Raw genomic sequence first — 16,465 nt, forward strand, 5'->3', positions numbered from 1 at the left:
ATGTTTTTGCGACATGTTACGATTTGTTTAACAGCAGAACTCAAATGGAAATGTGTTGTTGAATTGACATTGAATTTCATAACGGATGTGGCTGTATTTTGGGGTCTTTGTTTCGCTTTCAGTATCGTTTTCGATTGCTTGATAAAATCCAGCAAAAAGTGTGCTTGTGAGTTTGGTTAAAACCAAGCGAAACAAGGCGATAGCATAGAATCAATCATTGGCCTTTTTACGTCTCCAGCGCGGACTATAGTTAAGCTACCGTATAATGTTTCGACAAAGGGTTTGCTTTAGCTTTAGGATAGAACCCTTCCAGCACAAAGTTTTGGGGCGTTGCCCTGGGCTTGGCCCGTTAGGAGTTTGGGTCCACGATCGACCTGACCGCTCACGTGCTGCTTCGTGCGCTGCTTGTAGAATCTATAATTTCCAGATCATTTGCTGCAGATCTTTTGCTGCGCTTACGCCACGCCAACCTATACTCCTAGATGAGTGGTGCACAATGAAACCGATCCCGAATAGATATATCGGTGCTCTGGCTAACTTATGTTTGGGCGATGCCATACAATAACAATATTCTACCGTTCGGGGTGAGTCACTGCCGCCTGTAAATGCGGCGGACGAAGAATTTGCAGACCAGCGTGTGGCCACCGCTTGGCTTACCATAATTTGGCAATTACATTTACGGCTAAGCCGCTTAGCCTCTACCGAACTGTGTTGGCGATTAATTTGTGCAGGTGTATGTGTGTGTGTTTGCATTCTATGAATGGAATGTGGTGTCGTGGACAAGTTCAAGCTTTTGCTAAGTGAGTGCGAATTAGAATTTTGAAGTCCAACAAAACAAGCGTTGGTGTTTTCAAAAATTTGAATACTAAATTGATGATGAAGTGTTTGGGATTAATTTAATTTTGTTTTTTTTTCACGTTAGACTTCTTTTACGGATGATTCCACAAACAACACGCAATAAACAGTGCGTTAGGCGCTAATGCTATGCGTAAGAGAGTATCGAGTATCCGTCGCTTGTTTTATAGACTTCTGGAGACAAGCTGGTTGGTTGTACTTTTATACGATTAAATTTCAAAGCTAGACACAGAACACTACTTTTTACTATTCACGCTCTGCGCTAAATAACGCCATTTGTGTGCAAAACCCTCCTCCCAAACCTATTCAAAGTTGCACCGCGCGCAACAACGACGAACGAGTGTAATATATTGCGCCATTCGGTGCGAGCAGAAATCGATCGGATTTGCATATTTCTTTATGCGCACACAGAGAGAACAAGAGAGGGAGAGAGAGGGAGAGGGAGAGAGAGTCATTCCTTCTGCGACTTCCCAGTCTGGAGGAGGGTGTATGATGGACGATGCTGAATTTGCTGCGTGGTGTATGATACCATGGGAAAAGCACTTTCGAAGCGGATGTTCCATTGGACGGAGATGATTGCAAACTCGGTTCACGTTTTGGATATCGTGTGGAGTGTTGTTGTAAAAAAACACTATATGGCAAAATAACAATTTATGACAGATGACAGACTCGCTCACATTTGGAGTTGAAAATATTCTTTTGCTTCTCAGCAGCATCAGTGAATGTGTGGTGGAGATTGGGAGGAACAGTGATCACATCATGGGCTGGATACTCCTTGGCATTTTACTTGGATCACGTATAGAATGGAGAAAAGAGCGTAAATTCTTTCGGACTATCAATAACTTTGGACGACAATATGTATTCCTTCATCTCTAACAGAGCCAGACTGTCAGGAATTTTTGTGCGATGACTATTTTGGTTGTTGCGTTTAATTTACGGTAACATCACAAGCGACACTCCACACAGTTCAACAGGATCTCGTGATGACTCGTCTTGTAAGGGTGTATTTGTTTTTTGTTTCTTTGTGGTGAAGGCTTAAAGCAAATTGCATTTCCATGTTAGACGTGTGCTACACTGCAAGGTTAACAGGCTGCACCTAGGTAAGGCCTACGATCTTTGGCGAACGTTGGAAAAGGTGCACGATTTTTCGAACCACACTTCATTTGCTGCCAACAATGCAATGCAATGTACAGCACGTTAATGCTATAGACAAAGAAATTGCTTCTTCGATTGTTCGTGCTGCAGCTGTGACCTCTGTTGCTTAAGAGATCCTGATAAGCTGGTTGATGCGCCACACTCAAGCAAGTGAGATGAGGGCAATAAATCATGTTTTAAGATGCCACCAATCGATTGGATCCGACGGTCCGTCAAGCCCGTTGATCAATTTATTAATGCAGCAGCGACAGTGACAGAAGGTGAAGGGATACAAAAAGCGTGTTTGTGTGTGCAATTGACCAAGAAAAAGAGGGCGCCTCTATTGAACCGCACACTAACCCGTCTAGTAGCAGCAGATTTCGTCGATCGCCGTGTTGCAGTGCTCCTGGTCCTCCGTGTCGTAGTACGCCATCGCCTTGACGCCGAGCTGATGGAGCTGGCGGATGGTGGCGTTCAGATGGCCACACTCCCACCGATTCTCGTCCAGGTAGAGCGTCTGCAGGTGCGGGAAGGAATGGTTCACCTCGCACATGCTCAGATAGCGCAGCCGATTGCGAGCGACGTTCAGCTCCTGCAGCATGCTGAACCGCCACTCGCTCGCGTCCAGCACGCTCAGCAGGTTGTCGTGCAGCAGCAGGGTCGACAGGCGCGGCAGATGCAGCGACCCGTCGGTCGAGATCGTCTGGAGTCGGTTGTTGGCCAGGTTCAGCTTCCACAGCTCGGTCGCCATGTCGAACAGCGAGAAGCTGAGCGATTCCAGATAGTTGTGGCGCAGATCGAGCGTGCGCAGGGCGGGCAGCGCCTGCACGAACTCGATCGACTGGAAGCGATTGTAGCTGAGGTTGAGCTCGCGCAGCTGATAGTTCTGCCCCGGCTCGACGATCAGCTCGAAGAAGTAGTTGTGGGACGCATCGAGCGAGCGCAGGTTCGGCCAGAGCACCATCGTCTGCAGGGAGACGTTCTGAATCTCGAGCTTCTCGGTCGACTGGAGCCGGTCGGCCAGCTCCTTACCGATGGTGACGACGTACGTCGAGTCGTCCGAGTGCGGGTAGGTACCGAACGCCAGGTGCGGATGGTCCGGGAACTCGTACTCGGACAGGTCCATCGACTCGACGATGGTAAAGTTGGAGACTTCGCACTCCATCTCGCGGTGTTCGCTGCACTCCAGCTTTCGGCCGTAGGCGCTGGCGCCGCAAGCAACCGTCACTAGAAAACTGAACACACAGAAACGAAAAGAAAAGGGGGAAGGAAACTGTCACTACTACATTCAAGGGAGCAGATCCCGTTCACGAATGAAAACCCACCACAACACGATGTTCCGGGACATTTTTGCGCCCAAGATCAAGTTTTGCTTTCACCAAAAACACTGCACACAGAACTGCAACCAACCTGACCGCACCGGTGCCACGGATTGGACTGGTTCGGGCGGCTGGTCAGCATTTATACTGGGCGAAACATTCCGAATGTCCGCGTGAATGTGGAGCGCGCGCTCATGTAGGTTGCCCAGCGGAAAAGATGTCCCCAATTAGCTGGACAAAGATAAAGCGGGCTAGATATCATTTGCGACCCCCGTCCTCCCTGGTGTGAGTGATTCTTCTTGCTATTTGCAACAATGCGGCAACTTAGCAAGTGCGTGATCCAAGATTTAGGAGTTACGCGATCACAAATGAGCGGTAGAGGGCAACCTTGTAATTTTGGAATCTGTGGCAAATCCTCGCATAACATGGCGAGCTTTGCGGCTAATTTTGTTTTGGCCCCGATCACTATCTTGAAGGTCTTGTGTTTTGGATTGGATTTCATCGCGGGCTGGGACGCTGATGTGATTAGAACACTTCCTGCTTGGTACATACTTTGCCCCGACGTACTTCGACCTTTCACTATTTCTGTGCGCACAAAAACGATAAATTTGAGATAAAGGAAATTGAATTTCAAACTTCTCCATAACCTTGCCAGTGTTGCTGGTAGGCCGTTGGGAACGACTGCATCAGAACCGCGCGACGATTGCCTAACAAACAAGAGCATTCGCCTCAATCCTCGGCCCCAGCGCCAGCATGAATAGCGGAATAAAGTCCAACTGCAGCGAAGCGAGTGGAGCGAACCGCGTGATTGAATTTAAATTGAAATTAGACACGGCGCTGGAATGACCGTCATGCCATCATGGGTCGGATGGTTGTGAAGGGGCATGCTGCGGTACTTGTAAAAGTCAAGAACAACACGGACGCAAACACATGAGCCGAAGGAGGGAAGTGCACGAACGATACCAGCCAGTGATTGTCTGTTTGAGAGGAGGAAAAAAGAGGATTGGAAGGCCATTGAGACGGTTAGGACGTTTGTCTGTCTGGTGTAAACGGGGGTCTGCAGGGTGATGGAGCAGTACGCAAATCGACATCTCAATCTCGGTGGGATCTGCATCCCGTGTGCATTCTCTCGCCGCTTGTGCAACCGAGATGACGCATAGTTGGGCCGACGCGGCACTGTCATGTTTGACATTGTTTGTCTCCGTCGTTTTGTTGTTGTTGTTGTGGCTATGCCCTGACATGATGAGGTACGGTGCGTGTCAAAATAGAACACCTAGAAACACCAGGTGAACCCTTGTGCGGTGGGATTATGTTTGTTCGTTTTGCTGTGTGAGATTGATCGGTTCATACACTTGCCCACATTGGTGTAAAGTATTGAATTTCGTTCCCTTGTAATACATTTTTTGAAGTTTATTTCCTCTCCTTTTTCTTTACCACGCACTGAGCCTATCTCTAATGCTTCACCATTTGTCTATATTCTGTAAATGGCTGTAAAGCCCGTTTACGGGATGGGGCTAGATAAACTATACTACCTTTTAATGGCTTGCACTCGAGGGCTTCTCTCGCTACCCTTTGGGCTGCAGTTCGCCACCTTTTACCATTATTTGCATGCTATCGGCAGCAAGCAAACAAGAGTGCACGCTTTGTGTGCGCTCCCCCTTCGCCATTATGGCACTTTCGCCACCGTTCCGACCAACAACAGCGCCGTCTTTAAAAGCCGCGGGGTGGTTTATCATCAATCGGCGCGTTACATCTCGTGCTGCTGGTGCAACAGCGTTATGGCCGCGGCGGTCTTACAGTGCGCTCAAAGTGCAAGAAGTCGATCGCATAAAGGCATTTGTATCTTAATTGAAGTCAATTACCTTTTACGTGGCGCGCGCCCGCGGGGTTCAACAATCGATTAGGTGTGTGCTGTGTGGAACGTTCTATGCCGTTTTGGTTGTGGCGAGCTGGAAGCGGAGTATTCCAAAGTGGCACGTGCCACCTGGCAAACTTTCACCAGAACTAGATCGTGGTGTTGCATTAGCTGCAACAGTTGTGTGGTTTTAATCTATTTTGGGCTCAATTTTTTCAACGCCTAAAGGTAGGCTTTGCTACCCAAAAATGGAGAGTGAGGGGGAAAAGGTTAGATTAGGTTTGAATATATGAGGTATTTTACATAAATAAAAGAAAGTGTCTTAGTTGTAGGTCCTATACGTGAATAATGAGTTACAATGAATGTCGTTTACATCCGTTGCTATCGTCAAACCGGAGGCGCCTATAAGTAGGCTCAACGGCTTAAACAAGATGATTATTTAATACTATAGTATTAATTTTAAAATCGTCAATTGAACCAAAACAGATCTCGAAAACGCTTCCGGGTGTTTCCGTTTTGCACGACCAATTTAAACGATGAATCATTTCCACCATTGTTCACCCGTACATCGAACACGTGCAGTGTGCCTTTCGCACAAACTCAGCTGATTGTTAGCGGAAAGAGCCCGCCCCGGAGCGACACGGTGCAACACACAGAATGCAATTATTATTCCAATTATCACCTCAACCACAAACGGCGAAACAGAGTGAGCGGCTGTACATCGATAGAACGAGCCCGGGAGAGCATATGTTGCCTCCTTCCTCGTCGTCGGGTTGGCCTCTCTGAAGCACTTTGCTGCAATGAAAATAGAGATTTGCTGCACACGGAAGCACGGGGAAACGAAGGCCGAGGAGCAGCAGCAGCAGCATCATAAACGTTTGCGTGCGACGGATCGGTGGATCCCGGTCAGCAGCGAAATCGTCCCTTTTGGCCTCAGCGTCTGCCTCAGCATGGTTAGCTGGTGACAGTTAATAATAAACTCGTTTAATTTATTCTCGCGCGGTCGCTCCATTCGATGGTCTCCCACCCAGCAGGCATCCAGTGTCAGCCAGTGCGTCCTCCCAGCGTCGTGAGCAAAACAGTTCTGCTGCCGGCGACGTTTTGTGTAGTTGAGACGGTTTTTGTGATAGTTTGCATGCATTTACAAGCGTCAAAGTTCCGTTCCTCCAGCGATCCCCAACGTGGAACTCTTGTTTCTCTAAATCTCGCCGTGCGCTCTGTGGCCTCCGATTGCCGGGCACAAGTGCTCCAGGAAATGGGAACCTACTCCCCGTGCCTCTCTATCTCCCTCTCTTTCGTACCCTTTCCTGCTGTGAGTCTAAGCACTTCTGTACTTCTGTAGGGAAGAAAACGTGCAGTTCGTTGGTGTGTTACTACTACTGCTGTTTGTGCCCTGCCGTGAAAAGCTATTACGCTTGATTAAGCTTTGACACTGCGGTATAATTCATTCCATACGTAAACATACACACACACATGCAGACACGGCATGCAACACTGTCCGGTAGCCAAACGGGGGCTAGCCATGCTAACGGCGCGATTCTGGCTAACGATGGGTAAGCAGCAGCAGCAGCATGACATCACAGAGACCGGAAGAGGCGACCATTTTTTATACTAGAATCGCTTTACACTTGCAAACCCAACGGCTATCGCTCCGAGAGTCCCCGGAGGGACTTGTCGGATGTGCCAATAAACCGCGAGGATAATTAGCCACTGATTAACGTGTGAAGCAAATGGTAATAATGTAGCTTTTATAGTAATATTTATTCTTTTTATTCAATAAATGCAACTATGTGTTTACAATGTAATGTAACCTTCCATGACCTAACGATCATGAATGTATGTATCAGCTTTGTCGTACAGAAACGGAAGCAATTTCTCTGATTTAATTTAACATGACACTGAAATTGTCCTGTGTAAACGGTTATTTTTGTCTTTACGATCTTCTGTCACGAGCGAAAATGAAAGCAATCATTAGGGAAATCAACTTTCAAATGAATATAAATGACTTTACCAATTTATTCATAAAAAAGAGCTTTATGTTGTCTCTATGGTTATTTTTCTATGATGATTTGTATGATTTTTCTTCCCTACAAAATGCACAAATCACCCGGTATCCTGACACAATGAATGTTCTTGATAGAAATTAAGCAAATAATTCACGGTTCAGTCTCAGCTGATGTCTGGTGGAATATTCATCAAAAACAGTAAGTTTGTAATTAATTATAATTGACTTCCTTTTGCCTGTCCGCTGATTGCATATGCAATGCCAAATAACAGTGTAGAGGTAACAGAAGCCACAATGGAGGAGGGTGGCCACAATCTAAGGTGTCCACACTTGGTGTCAGCTTAAGCATAAAATTATACTAAATAACTCGGCAAGCCCGACCGTCCGCCCGGTTCTAATCAAAATGCAAAAATCTTGATAGACCGCGCGTCGCTGGGCATGGCGAGTCTCCTCCGGCGATGGAAGGAATGCTTCAGTGGTGAACCTCGCCGTTTAATTAATTAATGCAATCGTGTTCCAATCAACTGCAGATCGGATCACGGAGAGCATGGGTGGGAGAGAGTGCGGTGTGGTTTATTTTTAAACCGCCACCAAGTTGGAGGACGGAGTAGGACAATATCTGTGACCGACGGCAGATAGAATGTTGTTTGCAAGCGCGCACGATTGTTGACCCACTGCAGACCGGGAGAGGATATGCATCAACGCGCGTGGGTCGAGCGATATTTTGAGCGATAGATGTAATCGCCAATCAATCAAATCTCGATAAACGTTTCTAATGACACTCATTGAGCGGTACACAATCTGATCTGATTGCACTGCAGCTCTGTGCATCGCAAGCAGTACTTGTTGCTGTTCCCCACACATTCGCTTTGATAAATGTACTGTACCTCTTTGGTCTGGGCAATTTCGGTGGTTCTGGGGGGCAAACTTGTAATTCATGGTTATGCTTTTAATGGAGCCATTAATGCTCGCAAAAAGATCCACTAATGGGCATGAACTTTCGAATCGTAGTTCATAAATTGTTGCGCTCCCGTCCGTTTTGTAAATAAATAAGAAAGCGTCCCGTGTGTAACCTTTTGCTAAAATTCATGCTGGTAGTATTAAATGTATAACTGTTCTTGTTTGTGTTGGTAAAATCTCTGCACTTTTGATTGTTTCGTTGAGCTGTTGTAAAAAGGGCACTTTAATCCAACTTCTTGTTGGAAAAACAGTAAGCTCTCCGTCTCGGTTGGTGGGTTGGTTGGTTGGTTGGTTGGAACCTTTCCACGCGCAAGTGTCCTCGAGCGTGTTTTTGTTTATATTTTCATTCCCGATGCTAGTTATGACCCTTGTGCAAGGTGGAGAAAGAAATCGCGTTCCAATCCGTACTCGCGTTCCCACCGACAAGTGTGTACGCATGACTTTTGAATAAAAATCCACGAATCATGACGAGAATTTGATTGTAAGCAGTCCACGATCGCACAACCATTTATTACCATTCTCACCCGACTGCCGGCACTCAAGTCAGCCGGGGACGTCTCGCCTCGAAATAATTGCATACTTATTTCGGGGCGTCCAGCTGCAGGACAAATTAATAATCAGCCAACAGCAGCAGCAACGACAACGACGACGAAAAAATGCATCATTATTATTTTCTGAGATGTTGAGCACGTTAATTGAGATCGGATGAAGGGAGCAGGCAGCGGTCTGCCGTTGGTTAAATGCAAGAACTCACAAAACCAAAGTGGGGGGAAATTCAACACAAATAAAAAAAAAACAGTCAACCACATCACGCTTCGTCGGACACCGCTTACAAATTACCAGACAGTTTGCCGACTGAGCCTTAGCGCGACTGAGTCATGGGAAATAAGCGTAGCATTCAGACAATGATGCTGTTATGGAGCTGAAAACGAGGCAAACCCCCGGCACACGATGCAACAAAGTAATGGTGTGTACCGTTGATTTTAAAACTGATCTGTCACCATTAGCACACCATTGGAAGGTTGAATTTGACGAATTATTTTCATTTCATTAATATGTATCGCTGTAAACCAATGCCATCGGACACACCTTTTTTCTTCCCCTTCGGTAGGCTGTAATTGCATCCGAATCTGCAATCCAAGTACCACTCCCTTGGTCGGTTCAATTGCAATGGGAATTAAGCGTGGTTTTGTTTTAATTCCGGTATCAAAGTGTTCGTACAGATATCTCCTGTCATGGTCGTAATCTTAGCTGTAGAATAAAATGGATGATTAAGCTGGATGAACTCATAGGCAAGTGCAGGATTTTTATGGTCCCACATATCCATCGAACCTGTTCCAGATATATATTTGATTGGTTTCGATTAAGAATCTTTAATTAATTACCAGCGCACACCGTTGGCGATCGTCGTTCCAGGCTGTAATAGTCCAGGCTGGCCCCGATTCTGTTTTAATGGCCACAAACACACACACACATACAGGTTTATTGATAATTAAATTTGTAGTGCCCGCCACATACCACACACACTACCTACATATGTTTGATATTCTGCAGCGTAAAATAACTCATTTGCCAGAAGAATTCACTCCGCATTTGCTTTCCACAGCGCGCACGTATCTGTGCGCCCTCTGGCGGTACGTCCTGTCCTGAGCGCGTAGGCAATAAAATCATGCAAAACAGTCCAGTTCGATTTCACCATGACGGTCCGGTTAGGCGTGCAATTGCCATTGCGTCGATTACCTACCAAAGATAGGGAATAAACATTCACACGGACATCCTGAAACCTTCCCAGGGGTAAACTACTACTACTACTGTGCACACAGCTGCTGAAATGTTGAATTGACTGCGGCTGCTGTGTACAGTAGAACGTTGTGCTGCAACCTGAAACAGTCGTAAATGTCGTAAGCTGGCAAAGGTTAGCACCGGCGGGCGGGCGAGCGAGAGCCCCGGCATTGGTTTATTTTGATTTCGCGAGAAAGATAACAGAGGCCGGGCCAGAAAATCTGGCCAAGTTGCTGCGCTGGGCTACCTTCTCGAGGGAGCATTGGAGCATTTCCGTACCATTGGTGAGCGGTGTGATTTGTGGGAGCTGATCGTCGAAAATGCGGGTTGCAAAATGTGCTCACTCGTAATAATGTTGTATCAATAATGCGCAAAAAATGGCCATTCGGTTTGGAATGGGTATTGGGTGCAGATTTATCCGTATTCTCAACTCCCAACTAAACATTGAGCAATGATTGTTGATATGATTTTCTTGTTGTGCATATTGTGGGTAATGGAGTGTTTGCTCAATACTGGTAAAAAACTATTAAGGTCTAATGATTGTCTAATTGCTCGATTTGGCACCCAGGTTAATTATTTAACAGTCTGCATACGAACTGATATTTAAGGATAGATACTGAGTACCTTACATTATTCGTAATAAATAAGCAACACAGTGTATGTTAATTACTGACACCTAAAGAAAATGTCTTAATTTTATTATCCGTTATAAACGTCAAAGCTTTCCATCAAAACCAATTAAAAAAAGTGGTACTTTTAATCGCTGTTTTTAGCTTTTCCACTAAATACACACATTCGCCCAAACGCCTGTAATAATCCGTCTAACGCCAATGATCGTAAAGTCAGTGCAGCCCAGAAGCGCGATCGGTACGATTGGCACATTTTGCTGCACTGAACTGCATCGCAAAGGTGCGAACATTCTTTCGCAACGCAAGACCGTACCAGCGTCTGCGTTGCCTAACCACGAACCCATCCGGTGTTCGAGCCTCAGCTCTTGGCGGGGGCTGCTCCGGTCGAGCCCAGCTCGTAAAACATCGAGCCCACGAAAGTCGCGCGAAACCATTTGCATAAAAACGGCCGCATGTGCGCCTGTGTTTGCTTTGTTGCAAGTGAGGAGGCGTCAATGTACCGGTTCCACCGACGGCGAACTACCTGCCCACACGGTTACACTGTTTTTTGTGACTGTCGTTCGACAGGACGCGTGCGAGGACATGAAGGTTCATAGGAATTGCAGAGAGGGTTTGCTGTGGTTTTATGCTGCTGCTATTGGATTTGTGAGGCAAAGTTTGCTTGTAACTCTCTCTTTTTCTCTCTCACTCTCTCTCTTTAACAAATACTTTACTAACTTACTTATCTGCCAACACACGGAACACCTTGTACTCAATTCAGAAGGGAACTACAACTACAACTGCAGCTCTTGTAAAAGATATATTGGGTGCAGTCGTACCTCCCGTCTGGAATGTGGGTGGCAGGTTCGAACGCTAATGTTACGCTAACTGATGGTAAAAGTAATCACTCCGTGTTTGTTTTGGATTGTATTTTTTTCTTCTCCTGAATAATTGGGTCGTTGAACCGCTTCAACTTTAGGTGGCATGATCGTGACTATACATGGAGTAGAGTTGTCTGTGAAGCAACCTTCTTACAATTTGCAGCACCAGATAGTACAGCTTGAACCTGAAGACTGTCTGACGCCCTCTGGCAAGGCACTGGTGGGAAGAAGTAATCAATCATGAATTTTCACCATCACTTCAAGGAAGTGGCTGTTAGTTGAGCTCTTATCTTCCTCCAGCATCCAATCGGAAACGTGTCAATCTCATCTGCTTTGCCACTTAGCATCAGCGTCAGCAGTCGCTGTTGTGCATTGCGTGGTGTTGCATCGCTTACCCAGCTATAATCATCTCGGGTGTTACGCTATTTTTATGCACCAGCTTTGCATTTCAATTACCTTGATGCTCTTACGCCTTCTTTGCCACCTACAACAAGGTAACAACGCGTATAACTTTGCGGATTATCATCAACGGTTTCGATCTTTTTCCGGGCTTGCACATCCCAAAGGGGCCTTTCTTTTGTGGTTGCCCATGCAATCCCATCTGGTGATTTAATTCGCAAGCGATTGACTTACGCGGGAGAGAGCACTGTAGAAATACTCTCGCCGGAACCAGCAAACACTCGGCATCATTTGCGAATTCACGCACGCGTCACGGAACGAGATTGCACGGCGGGCAATGGACTTGTTGGATGCGTTCAAGGCTTCTGAAACGCACCAACATTCTGGGCGGCGTTGTGCATCGGTACGGGAAATATGGTGCAGAAGCGGCGAAAGACGTGTGACGCATTCGTTGTGCTTCTTCTCTATCACTACTAATCACGGAATCGTCGCCGGTGAAAGTGGGAAAATTCATACCAATCGTCTTGGAAGAGAGTACTTTAAATGGATCACAAGCGCGCTGCGCTGCATTGAGTTTCCCGATTGATGCAATTTTCCTTTCACTATTTTTTCATTTCTTCTTCCTGGCATCCAACTTGATTAGCGAGGAAAGTGAACTGCTTTTTTTAAATACATTCGACTCTTCGATATTATCTGTGTGTACGAGTTTCTTATTGCATTACATGTCGCATTGAATTACGCTCAAATGCACTTGTGTACTTGTATTATGCGATATTCAATACCGACGCTCCTCACAGTTGCCATTTACCATCGTCTCTGGGGGATATTATTCGATTTGCACTGTATCTTTGCCTGCTGCGTCTGATTTCAATCGATATGGGATCGAGTTTTGATATCGCCGGACGTATGTGACAAATGAGACAAGCACAGTGTTGCATTACATCGTGTTACGTTTGCATCGGGTGCAAGCAGATGCAGTTACAAGCCCCAGGGATAAATGATCCGTGTCTGATCTGATCTGAACTTAAAACAAATATAAGAAAACAACAAATGATCATTCGAGTGAAATTAACATGTAAAATATTATCTTTCTTATAAATGTTATCTAATATTGAATTTCTTTTGTTATCTTTCCAGGTAAGTTTATGCTTCATGCTGAACAAATGAAGATTATTTTCTTCCTTAAAGGTTTTGTAAGTAAACAGTGCTTATCAATGATGTTCTCCCTTTTCAAAACGGCCCTCTTGAACCTCGGACCATTCTTTATAAGCCTTCATTGTTCTTAGTCATTGCACTACGTATCTTACGTTGTCGGAAACTCTGTCTCTAATTAAGAATTCTCATCTTGATGACCGAACGTTTGACCGGTCGTGAGCTGCTAAGGAGAGACTCTAACACTCTTCCCCCGTTCATGTTCTCGAAAACAGCCAGGAAAAGCGAAAACACATGAAAAACGCAATCCCCACTCATACTGCTGCACACCACAAAGTGCAAGTACCGCACACAATCTGCCGCCTCAATCATCGCAACCGCTTGTTGCGTTTTTATTTCAATTCATAAAAAATACAGTAATGTAACACAAATACTAAGCGCTTGGCGGTGTCTTCTGTGCCGGCGCCACTCCACACACGCGCGCACAAACGCAAGTCAAGAAAAAGGGCATCTGCAATGCAAACCAATGCATCATTCGCCATCATCAACTGCGGCACCACCGCGGCAATCAGCCAACCATCATCGGCCGGTTAATGCCGGATTGCCGTACTTCTTGAAGCTGCTGGTGCGCTCGCGCAAGAGACGATCCTCTTGCTCCGCGTGCGTGTGCTAATGAATCAGCGGATCGGTGGCGCTCTCTGGCGGAAAGTTCGGCAAGTTCTAAGCGGTTGTAATACGATCCGATGGGTGAACGCGTTTCCGACATTGTTGCTTTAGTGTCAGTGCAAATGCAGTTGATGATAGTTTGATTGCTCTTTTCATCGTGGGTTTGAATGGTTTATTTGGGCCTGCCTCTATAAAGAGACACATTTTCACGTGAAGCGGGTGAATAAATTAAGCTTCAAAGCTCTTTTTTGTCGGGACGAATCTCATCAACAACGAAAATCATTATACAATTTGGTGCTATAAAGCTGAATAATTGACTGTGCCTGTATCTTTATCCTTTCATTCTGGTACTGTTCAACGGCTAAACCCGGGAAAGATTGATCAAAATGTAGAATCCATCGTTCGAAACTGGACGCCCTTGTAGCAAACGGCAACTGCATTAAACACTCCGCGCATACACAACGCAAAAGAAGCACAACCAAAACCGTTGTTGTGCCTTTTTACCTTTCGGATGGTCAACATAATTTGTGGGCCGATGCAAAGCCGTATACCGTTTTTTATTCTTCTTTTTTCTGATTTGACGCGTGGGTAGCAACATTTTACGCTGCCAAAAGACGCTGCCATAGCCCCCACGTGGAATGGAAATTGTTTTACCTATACCCCCTCCGCTACTCTAGAACCCTTTTGCACGCTGGAGCTTGGGAAGCTTGTCTCTTAGCCGAGCGGCAGAGCATCCTTTTGCTCGGTTGTAGTTGTTCAGTCGGTTTTCAGACCTTGTGGGTGGGTGGATGCGTCTGTCGAAAGGTCCGTTACGTGGATATAAACTCAAATTAACACGCCGGTACGACGACGACTACGACGACCGGTGACGGCCAGTGGGCAACAGTTTACAACGCACGCTCGCTCGTTTTATGATAATTTATGATAAGGGGTCAATGCACATTGCCGCAGCCAACGCGCGCCAACGCTATTGATGGGTGAACCCCGCCATGTCTGCTTTTACTCAGGGACGGAACACAGAATGAACGAACGTACAGGAGTCGACGCAAAGTGCATCTCTTCCGGTTGTGGGCCGGGTTTTCTGGCCATCCCTGCCCGCGTCTGGTGTGTTGCGACACGATAAGGCAGGAACTGGTTTGCATGAATCAATGCCACGGCTTTGTTGGCTGGCTGGCTGGCTGGTGTTGTGTTTACATTGGGCTCTAAGTCATCGCGTGTTACTTTTATTTCGCTGTGGTTCTTCTTCACATGCTACTTGTCTAGACAGACGTCGGTAGTGTGCCGTTTGGTTTGAAAATGTTAAAATGTTGCTCCATGTTGGAATATAGGTTAGCGTTGCTTTCATTTTTTTTTTTTTCAGATTGTTGCTCAAGGAAAAGTCTTCTTTAAGTCCTTTTTAATGTAATTGCTCTTGACATCAGGTCTTTGTGAATAATTAACGAATCGAATCTACACAATTCCGCCTACAGAACTTTATCAATCAATATAACCCAATTTAGAAGAAGTTTGTTGTTAAAAACGCAAATCGGAAGTAAAACCAATTAAATTCTTGTTGTCTCATATTTTTATTCATTATTCTATCAGGCAACCAACCGGTTTTAAACCCTTGTTAAGCTGAACTCATTTGAATATGTCCAAGCCTTTCGCCGACCCATTTGTGGACCACATCCTTAATGGTCTCCATTTTCGTTGAGTTTCCTTCCAATAAATGCTCCCCAAACCGCGATCTTCCGGGGCGAGCAATGTAAATGAGCTGCTAGAATATGCTGCTATAATATTCGGACCGTAATATCCGTCCCCAAATAAGCCTCGTTTTTGGAACACAACGGACACCAATATTATCCAATTTCCGTTCGATTTGCGTTGCCATTCAAAAGTTACTCAATTAAACCATTCAAAGGGCCTTTGTCAATAGCACAGTTTACACTAATTAAACAGAAATTGCAACAGAACCAGACGCCCGCCGCGCGCTTGCTAAAATGGGCAATGTTAACAGGAAATTCAGCAATTTTGGTATTCAAAATATTATTGCAACAAAAAAACCAATATCTTCCTCTCTGCCGGACAATTTACAACGCTGGGGTTTTTTGCTGTTCATTCATACATTCACCAGTGGACATACGGAGAGGAGGCCGGTGTGTGTGTGTCCATTTAATCAGCGTCCTCACACAGTCACTTCCCGTCCGTAGCGGCGGAGTGCGATGATGGTCCATTTTTATTTACATTTTACCACGGCAAAACGAACGTGTTCATTATCGTTTCGGTTTCCTACCGGACAGGCAGCCAAGCAGCAAGGCAGGCCGGGATTGACAATTTTCCACGTCGGTTACATTGTCCGCGCTGGGATAAATGTGTGTATAGCCGAGTGGCCGCGCGAGCGGTGCGCGTAAACAAAACGGCAAAGTTATTTGTTTGAAATGTCATACCACCTCAATCTGCTAATCGCGCAACTTTGTGCACGGCAGTGTTCCGTTTTCTTTCTGTTTTTAATGTTTTTTTTGTGTCTGTCTCTTCGATAGAAGGGTGGGGAAAACGGAAAACATAAACAACGAAAAACACGAACTCCCGTTTTGTGCCTCAAGTGCAGCACGAAGGACTAGTCTTAAAGCGTGCGGAGATGAAGGGAAGGCTCGAGCCCTTTTTGTTTTGTTTATGCTACGCTGTCATTTATCTTAGTGAGTTTGTTGGAGCAGCAAAGTGGCCCGTTTTGATTGGTTTCACAGACAAAAGCATGCGCTACTTAATGTGATTTCTGTAACTTACAATCGTTTTATTATTTTTTGTGTGGGATTTGTACAAGAAATAATAAATTCATTAAAACCTCACGAACTTATCGGTCAACCTACTTC

At 45.7% G+C, this 16,465-nt stretch overlaps 2 protein-coding genes across 3 annotated transcripts in view; one reads left to right on the forward strand and one right to left on the reverse strand.

Annotated features, from left to right (window-relative positions):
• Positions 1 to 16,465, forward strand: part of LOC120904707 — a 76,424-nt gene that overhangs the window by 32,658 nt on the left and 27,301 nt on the right. The gene's annotated exons all lie outside the window — the stretch shown is intronic.
• Positions 1,721 to 3,449, reverse strand: LOC120904709 (septation initiation network scaffold protein cdc11-like). The gene is made up of 2 exons (XM_040314942.1): positions 3,315 to 3,449; positions 1,721 to 3,224 (listed from the first exon to the last, which is right to left on the reverse strand). Exons 1-2 carry the CDS (start codon positions 3,335 to 3,337, stop codon positions 2,354 to 2,356), a joined length of 894 nt encoding a protein of 297 aa, XP_040170876.1. The 5' UTR covers positions 3,338 to 3,449; the 3' UTR covers positions 1,721 to 2,353.

Source organism: Anopheles arabiensis, chromosome 3, assembly GCF_016920715.1.
Source record: "Anopheles arabiensis isolate DONGOLA chromosome 3, AaraD3, whole genome shotgun sequence".
Taxonomy (NCBI): domain Eukaryota; kingdom Metazoa; phylum Arthropoda; class Insecta; order Diptera; family Culicidae; genus Anopheles; species Anopheles arabiensis.

Bases quoted from the DNA above. Each gene is read 5' to 3' on its own strand.
- LOC120904709 (XM_040314942.1), bottom strand. From the start codon at position 3,337: ATGTCCCGGAACATCGTGTTGTG. The intron at 3,225-3,314 runs GTGGGTTTTCAT...CTGTGTGTTCAG, and splicing joins TCCCGGAACATCGTGTTGTG to TTTTCTAGTGACGGTTGCTT.